The 9389-nt window shown below is 32.0% G+C and overlaps 3 protein-coding genes across 4 annotated transcripts; 2 read left to right on the top strand and 1 right to left on the bottom strand.

Annotated features, from left to right (window-relative positions):
* Positions 1-1225: 1225 nt before the first annotated feature.
* Positions 1226-3014, top strand: MrgBP (MRG/MORF4L binding protein). 2 transcript variants are annotated; one of them, XM_011152131.3, is made up of 5 exons: positions 1226-1292; positions 1704-1891; positions 1981-2102; positions 2325-2676; positions 2752-2906. In XM_011152131.3, exons 2-5 carry the CDS (start codon positions 1786-1788, stop codon positions 2904-2906), a joined length of 735 nt encoding a protein of 244 aa, XP_011150433.1. In that variant the 5' UTR covers positions 1226-1292; positions 1704-1785. The 2 variants fall into 2 exon arrangements, with proteins under 2 accessions (XP_011150433.1, XP_019700048.1); XM_019844489.2 differs by lacking the exon at positions 1226-1292 and having other exon boundaries at positions 1786-1891; positions 2752-3014.
* A 384-nt stretch (positions 3015-3398) lies between these two features.
* On the bottom strand, positions 3399-4008 carry LOC105189799 (Ribosomal protein S28b). The gene has a single exon (XM_011152130.3). It carries the CDS (start codon positions 3922-3924, stop codon positions 3727-3729), a length of 198 nt encoding a protein of 65 aa, XP_011150432.1. The 5' UTR covers positions 3925-4008; the 3' UTR covers positions 3399-3726.
* A 1638-nt stretch (positions 4009-5646) lies between these two features.
* Positions 5647-9389, top strand: LOC105189798 (death-associated protein 1). The gene is made up of 3 exons (XM_011152129.3): positions 5647-5829; positions 6021-6120; positions 8273-9389. The coding sequence occupies exons 1-3, from the start codon at positions 5778-5780 to the stop codon at positions 8430-8432; spliced, it is 312 nt and encodes a 103-aa protein (XP_011150431.1). The 5' UTR covers positions 5647-5777; the 3' UTR covers positions 8433-9389.

Here is a 9389-nt window from a genome sequence, read left to right as displayed (position 1 = left end):
ATATTATTTTATACACTTATACGCGTGTACGCATATTAAACGATATTTAAATAAATCTTTGTTTTGTTTAAAGTATTGAACCCATTATTGAAATCATTGTTTAACATTGTTATATTCAACTCAGTAAATATGTGTGTATATGTCCTTTTTACCTGTCAATGAATAATAAAGAATGACGTTTTCATAAAAGTTTTCATAAAGTTCGTAAAATTTTAATATGTTCTTCTCTTACTCTACGTATTTGCCATTCAGGTTTATTTTCCTCGTCATTATTAAACATATTCCATAAAAGTAATAAATCCATGTTTGTGTTCTATAAGAATATTTATAAAAATATTTTTGTTAAACAAGAATATGAATTCAAATTATAAGTTACCTAAGATATATACCTAAGATATGTATGTCAATATGAATATGTATATCAATATGAATTCAAATTATAAGTTACCTAAGATATATACCTAAGATATGTATGTATACTCAACTATAAAAGATTAGGTTTGATATCTTAATATGGTTTCTTCGAAATACAAATAAATCAAGATGCAATCACGTCCTTTACTCGTCATGGGCTAATCGGATCTGGGTACCTATTATGGAACTCGTCGGAATCGATTCCGATCGAATTTATTCCGTTATTTCCTAGATTTCTATTGTCTTTTCTAGGGGAAACGGAATTATTCCGATCGGAATCGATTCCGACTCCATAATAGGTACCCTGATCGGATTGCTCCGAGGACATGTTTCATAAATCAGATTAGTCTAGGGAACTTTTTCTAAAGTCAGTTTATATCACATATATTGAACGTCGTACGTCGGACATCGGACGTAGGCCTGTACCGCGATTCTGTAACTCGTTATTGGGGCGTTAACGACACTTTCGTTATCGTTGCGCAGCTTTTGTATACCGTAGAAAAGCTGCGCAACGATAACGAAACTGTCGTTAACTCCAATAACGAGTTACAGAATCGCGGTACTGGTCTACAATAGGTGTTGTAAGCTGTAAGCCGTAAGAACTGACCAATTATAGCCGATTATTTTTGTAATAATCGACTGTAATTCGCCAATTCTTACGGCTTACAACTTACGACACGTATTGTAGACCAGGCCTTAGTGTGAATCCTCCATAATCGATAATTAAATATTCGCTCTTCCAAACCAAAATAATGTTGGTGCAACTGAGCCTTAGGCTGGTTGCACACAGGACGCGGCAACGCTTGTCGCGTCCTATGTGCAGTCGGCTTAAGGCTTAATGTATTATTCAGAAAGAGAAAGAGAGAATGAGTAAGAGAGTAAGTGTATAACCTTATTTAACCGTGATGCACTGCTTGTCGTTATTGTAAATGTCTATTTAGTAAATTTGAAGAAATGTTTGTAGTAAAAATTACATGCACATACAAGTTCAATTGACATTTTCTATACATACCATGTCATACATATAATTTTTTTTCAAAAAATGACGTTTTATACAATTAATCATCTTTTTATATTGTTGAACATTTATATTGTTGAATAAGTGTTATAATTTTTTCAACTTTTGTTGTTTCTTAAAAAGTATCAGACAGATATACTTTCATCAAAATCGATAAAATATACAAGGCTCAATCTAGATTGTTTGCTGTGATATATTTTTAACAAGTTTAAAGTACTGTCATATATTATTTAAATAACGTAAGAAGCTGATAAAGTATTTATATGAATAGATTACTTTAAACAAATTTGAGCTTGATATCATTAGGATTGCATTTTTAATTTAACCACGGATATCAATCAAATTTGTATAAAATGGCTGTAAAAGAAAAACATACAGAAACCTCATTTGATGAAATAGAATGGAATGTGGATAACGAAATTCAATTATTCTTTGCTATGAATGGGCATAAACCAGTTGGTAAGATGGAAGAAACAATCCTGTAGTTTTATTTATCAGCAGTTTAAAAATTAATGTTTATAATTATAATTTAATGGGTTATTTTTAAGGTATTAACAAATACTTTCACATGTTATGTATATGGGAGAAATTTCGTATTGCCATCCATAAAGATATTCCATTAAAAATAATTTGGGATCATTTGGAATCTATGTATGATCTTATGGCTTTGGTAAGTAATATTATTGACAATATTCAGTAAGTAATATTATTGACAATATTCAGTAAGTAATATTATTGACAATAGAAGCTAATCTTTATTCATAAATTGAATAGATGTAATAAATTTATACAATTATTGTTGTAATAGATTTTTTAATATTTAAAAATTCACAATTTGTATCTTGCTGCTTCTATACATATATATAATATATATATATATATGTTTTGGTAGGATGATATGGAAGGTTTACCATTTCCTAGTCAAGAGATAGATTTCTCACTGCCAGAAATAGAATTTGATGGAAAGCCTTGGAGGAAGGAAGAGCTAGAAATAAAGCTAAAAGACCAGAAGGATAAATATAAAGAGATTAAGAAAGAAAAGGATATTAAAGAAAGTTCTAAAAAAGACAGTATGCTGCGTGACATTAAAGGATGCAAAGACATAGACAAAAAGAAAGAAGAAATAAAGAAATATGCAAAGGACATGGAAATGAAAAAAGATAAATTTAGAGATATAAAAGATGCAAGAAAAGAACACAAGTCTTCAAAAGGTCGTTCAAAAAGCAAAGATGATATCGAAGAAAGTAGGACATCAAAACTTTAATATATATATTTAATAACTTGATAAATTAATACATTATTTTATCAATGTTTTTTAGCGTCAAACATAAGAAAAGAACGCAAAGATTCTGAATCTGGTCGTGAACTCTTAAAAAGAATTCCCAAAAGACCAACTAGACAAAGTATGGAAAATTCCTCTAAAGCTTCCTCCAGCCCTCGTGACACACCACCACCAAAACGAAGAAGAATATAACAAGAAAACATTATTCTTATATTCAGTAAATATACTTTGTATATTTTTATATGTAAATTATCATTTTAATGGCTTGGAAAAATATTAACAAGATCTTGTTGAACTTTATTTAGCAGTTCTGAACATACAAGATTCTTCAAAGTTAATCTTTTAAAAGTTATATTTAATATAAAATATAATTTGCTCCTAATGTATATAAGAAATAAAATAGTTCCGTAATCGTTTAAAATAATATTTGAATATAAGTATAATTTTGATATCGTTAAAAATATTTTTAATTCATTTTCTCCTAATAATACTCAAATATATATACCTCCTGACTAGCGAATACAAAACAGTATCTTAATATTTACATTCTGAGTTTCATGTAAAAACAAATTTCTCAAGTTAATATATAACCTACAAAAAGATTACACAAAATGTTTGTCCATTTTAGGTTAATTTATTCTCTTAATAATTGTAACAAGGGCAAATTAATGACATCACGAAAAGTTTGTGGTTACCAGCCAAAATTTATTGTAGTAGGATTTTTATGTAACAGGAATGCTTCAAACGGAGTGTACAGTTTTGTTCCGGTTTTCTTCGAGAAAACCACGTTGTTGCGTCTGGATGTTGCAACACACTCAGAAATTGCCTATATGCAAACTTCAATCTGAGGAGCACGTGTACTGAAATATAGTACATCATGCATGCCAAGATCCATGTTCACCGACGGTGTGAGATCCATGTTCATCGTATGATAAATTCCTTGATATTCCCTGATTGTGGCAAAATCCGGATTGGCTGGTAATGAATTTTTCTGTTGACTTCTGCCTGTCTGCTATCGGAGTCTTCTCGCCTCGCGCTCGGATTCAAGTAATGTCAGGAGATCACCCTCGCGCACGGGGCCTTTAACATTCCTTATTATTTGGCGATTTTGCTCGCCTAGGAACTCCACTTTGACTTGTGTACACTGGCCTTGTGAACCAGTGCGCCCCAGTACCTTGATGACGCGAGCTAGTACAACGGGTTTATCCATGATTCCTCGTGGATACGATATAACAGAAGTCAAACGTATAACGCAAGTGAGCGGATAGAAAAGATTATATTGTAACGTCCCGGCATAAGTTTTTACCATTAACAATATATTACTATTGACTGGAAGCCGACTTGTATAATTTCAGTTTCGTCATTTTATCCCTATACTTATAATGCATATAAACCAGGCATAAAGACATATAAGCATATATAGGGAGTTTTTGCAATACCGTTAATGGCCGCGTTCAGTAGAACAAAGTGATCGGAGAGCGCTTAGTGATTATTGTCTGTGATTGGAGCATTCTTTTAGATTCTTCATAGACCCTGAAGTATTTACCAATCAGGAGCGAGGTTCAGTGGAAAATCTAGTAATGTTGTCCAACTGTTGAGTTTGCTGAATGCAGCCATTGATACAGGGTACCTATTAAGGCTCATCTATATTAACTGTAAGAGTAGACGAGCTTTTATATTTGAGGCTTCCTTATATCTATCTTTAGATGCTGCACGGATTATTTTATTGGCTACAGACCATCTGAAGATAAACTTAAGGAAGTCTTAAATACAAGGCTTGACTATGAATACGGGTGTAAGTTTACTATATTTAAGATTATTTTCTTTTTTCTAATTGGTCAAATTTCAATCCAATCTCATTCCCAATCCATAGTTTGATACGGGCTTTAAGCTAGCGGCACACGGTGCTTGTTTTCGTGCTGGATCGCTTGCACAAAAACAAGCACCGTGTGCCGCTGGTTTTAGGATCGTATTCATAATCGGATCTTATATTTAAGACCGTCTTGAGTTCATGTTCAGATATTCTGTAGCTAATGAAATGATCTATACAGCATCTGAAGATGAACTTAAAACGATCTTAAATATAAGACCGGACTATGAATACGGCCCTTAGATACGGTAAACGTAAATCGTGAACGTTATTTGCTCAAAAATAACATCGCAATGTATGCGACCAATAATATTCAAGATTTTCCCTTACCATATCTAAGGCCGGTATTCATCAAGTTAGGTCTTATATTTAAGACCGTCTTAAGTTCATTTTCAGATACCCCGTAGCCAATGAAATAATTTGTACAGCATCTGAAGATGAACTTGAGAGAGTCTTAAATATAAGATCCGACTATGATCCGGCCTAAGAGACGATATTGTAAAAACTCCCCTATATTTTTCGATATTCTACCATGCTTTGACGATCTAGATTATAATATTTAGCTGTGTATACGTTGAAAAAGAACTAAGGAAACGACGGATTGATGCAACGAGAGCAATGGAAATACGATGCGAAAAATAATGCGATAAACGGCACAACGTAGCACAATGCAACACAATTCGAAAAAATTCGAAAAGTGTGGGGCTACTAAAAATTTAATTTTTCTTAATTTTCTTGAGTACGCTTTAAGTTACAAAGTTGCGGATTGCGGCACAATGCGGCACAAACGTAACACAATGCAGCACAATTCGAAAAAATTCAAATTTAAAAGTACATGTCAATTAAATTCACGAATTTTACAAAAGTTGAACAATTCTTCAGCAGATTTTTCTGCTGAACGCAAACAATGAGATTATGGGCATAGTATAGAACAGAACCAAGAGTTTTACTTATTATCTACTGAGAGATATCATAATCTTGGCTACGTAGTTTTTATTCGTAATATAGACATAGAGGCGCTTCAAAATAAAGTAACAGCTACATTACGGCTATGATTGCTTCAGGTTTCTCTGTATACAATATGCGCAGTAACCAGTGACGAGTAGTAAACGAGAAGAGTGATAACATATGCGACGTGTCGCTCAAGTACTGTATCGAGTGTGACGTTTCGATAAACGCAAAAAATAATAAATATGTCGAGCGAAGTGGACGAGTGCAAGCTGAAGGGTGGGCATCCGCCAGCAGGTTAGCGATTTTTTTCAATAGTTCTTTTTTTCCCAAAACACGTAGGGAGAAAAAGAATAAGAATGTAACAAATTGATAATACTAAAATTCGCAATATACATTTGTCGATCGTGATTTCAAGGTCATCTTTTCATCTATCATTTAAATGATTTTTGATATTGCGCTACATTTGTACTGTTTTACTTTTTCAGTAAAGGCGGGTGGTATGAGGATAACGCAGCATAAGACGCCGAAGGACGAACGCGAGACGAAGTCTAATAAGGATGTGGAGGAAAGCAGACCATCCAGCAGGTAAACCATTAAATGAGACCTCATGATTTTGCAATTGTCGGTCGTGTGGCAGATTGTTGCACATAAAACTGACACATTCAAATATCCTTTAATAAAGACTTGATAATTTTGTTTGTAACGATAGACATAAGGCCTGTTCTTTTTAGTTGCTTTTAATATTCTTTTTTTAGTACTGTATACTCTAGAACTTTGTTCCTCTTCCACTCAATACTTGGCTATGTACTTATTTCATTGTAAGGCATGCGCATCCTAATACAATTTAAAAAACAATCATATCTAAAAACTACTTTTGAACAAAATAACGACATATATATATATTGGATCAAGTTGAAAAGAGTTCCACAATATAATTTAATTTTTAGGTTGCTTTGTAATTTTTAGGTAGTATTGTATACTGTTTTGTGAACAAATTTAGTTTAATATTGAATTTCAGTTTTAAACATTCAATTGGAATATAGAAAATTCATATAAGTAGTAGTATATATATATATATATAAACAGCTTTGCAATGTTGCAAGTTAGTCATCAATATATAAATAGTAAACGGATAAATTGTAATAGATAAATTATGAACATAAAAAGAAACATTTTCTAATAATCTTATGTGCTAACATACTGATTATTGCATTGATTATCTCTAATTAGCTTTGCAATATCTAATTAACTAATTTTTTTAATTACAATTTAATTCACAATTTATAATTTATATCTTTAATTATATTTGAATAATTAACAATGTATAATTATATCTTTAATAATTTATATTTATGTATTTTTGTATATATGTAATTTTTAATATTTTATATATATGTGTGCGCGCGTGTCTGACGCAAGCCGTACCAACGCTCGTATATAGAACACGTAAAATTGTGCAATAGGACCGCTACCATTTTGCAAACTATGTAAAATTTAGTATTATTAACGAAAGACAATTGACGAACCAGCGCGCGCGCGCGCACGATGCGGCGGGACGGCGCGATTGCATGAAAAATGGCTGACCGCATGATCGTATCTTAGTAGTGGTCAGTATCGAATTATTACGCAAACAATTGCTACGTGCCGTTTGTATTTTTCCTCTGCCTTTCGTTATCACATATATACACCACTTTTGTATGTAAAAAAGACCTAACAAATTAGATAAAGAAAATATATATATCACAGGAACTTTCTTTTTCACTCTACTTTTGGTTATTTAAAGCCTGTAAATGAAATAAAGGATTTGTAGAAATTAATGAACAATTAATATTTTAATTATAAATATATATTTGACATGATTATTTAATACTAGTGTATATAATGAATATTATGTTGATTATTTATCTGTATTAATCACAAAACAGCTTTTAAAATAATTCTGGACAATATAATATTTTTTCTTCCCCTAATCAGCATTATATACCGCCCACTATTGCCAATAAAAATGGTGAATAAATTCAGACATCTTGGATGAGATTTTGTCCTATCACGTTGCACGCTAATTTAATATGTGCTACTTTTGTTTAATTAAATTTTAATAATTATCTCTCGTATTTATTTATAAAATGGCAAAGGACTTCTTTGTTCGGTTTAATGAATTCTATTTATATACAAGCAGATATATAAGTTGCGTCAGGCACTTTGTGCAACATATTTTTTTTCTAATTGTAACACATAAAATAAAAGAAATTGTGAGATGTAACAACTTGGAATATTCCTACCGCTCTTATGATTAATTCGTTTCTGTCGAATGCCAGTTTTAACGATAAGCGGCGTTATCAGCCTGTTGTACATAACACAATGTTGTGCAATCAGAAAACAAATGCGAATTGCATCTGAAAAAATACTTACACGTGCGATAAGTTTGTCCATATCAATAAAAAGCGTGATGATTAAAGCAAAATAGTGAATTTAAATGAATTAATAAAAATAATTACATAACAATACACAACGTAAGTCGTGAATGTCATTCGCTCAGAAATAACGTCGCAATGTACGCGACCAATAGTATTCACGATTTATGTTTATCGTATCTGAGAGACGGTATTGCAAAAACTCTCCAATGTTTTCGATTTTGTAATAATTTACAAAAGTAATTTTCTAATTTTCTTGCACCATAAAAAAATTAAGACTAATTTTTGAACTTTTTCACTTTAACAGTATCGATTGTTCACAGTCCGCCGAAAACGATGATAATTAGCGGTGTGCCGGCCAAAGGGAATGCTGATTTTCCACCGGAAGCTGTGCAACATTTTCATGAGAAACCTACACCGACGCACGATGCACGACCGGCGCATTGTTCGCGTCCCATTATTATTCAACAACCAAGAAAGTGAAGTACTTTGCAAATTGCAAAGTTCGCGAATGACTTTAGTTCGCGAAGTCATTCGTTAAATTTAATCGGCAAAAAAAATTACATTCACATATGCGTACTTAAAAGAAAACATTTTTATGGAATTAATCGAAGAGTTTAGACTTCGTATGGCAGCATTCGCATCGCTCAATCCTTGATCCTTTAACCGATAAACAGCCGAAGTTTTATTAACAAGATACGGTACAATTTTTGTTTCATTGACAATCGTAGATTTCGGAGGAATATCTATTGAAAATTTGTACGAATTTGAGATTGTAAAAATAGGAAGAGATGTAAAAATAGGAACGAATTTACTTTGTTAGTAAAAATGAAGGACGAGCAGGCCTCGTGATTATCGGTTAAAGGATTAAAGTTTGGTTTCGTATGCTAAAGCGTTAATCACTTCACAAGAGTTTATTATTGTTACAAAGGAAAGGGAAGAATAGAAAAGCTTATTTTTAACGCCACAAGATTCCTATATCGGCATTTAATAAGTTTTTGTTTATAATTTCAACTTCATCAGTTTTGCATAATTGTTCCTCTTATACCAAATACGATATTCGCTGCAGTTATATTATTATGACTAAGTATTGCTGTAATGTTACATTACGCGATATAATTACTGTTTTTGGGACCAGTATACCTTGCGATTCAAGATGGAAAGAACTTTTCTATTTAATTATATTTTAAATTTCGTGCGACTTTTTTCATTTTTTTTTCCATGACTGTAGGTCAAATTGTCTGATCTGCTCTAGAACATCTTCCCGCTATGTACAACATTCCGACATATCTTGGTATTATTTTTAATTTTTAATTTCAGAACATCAGGATACTTTTGATCATATAGATGTTGAATGTATTAATGTCGAATGAGAATCGTAAAGTTGGCGATAATTTGTATAACATTTGGGAAAGAATAAACATTCGTACATGTACAAAA

The sequence above is a fragment of the Harpegnathos saltator genome, unplaced genomic scaffold (genome assembly GCF_003227715.2).
Source record: "Harpegnathos saltator strain DR-91 unplaced genomic scaffold, Hsal_v8.6 scaffold176, whole genome shotgun sequence".
Classification (NCBI taxonomy): Eukaryota; Metazoa; Arthropoda; class Insecta; order Hymenoptera; family Formicidae; genus Harpegnathos; species Harpegnathos saltator.
Note: the sequence above shows the minus strand (reverse complement) of the source record. Positions and strands in the feature narration are given on the sequence as shown.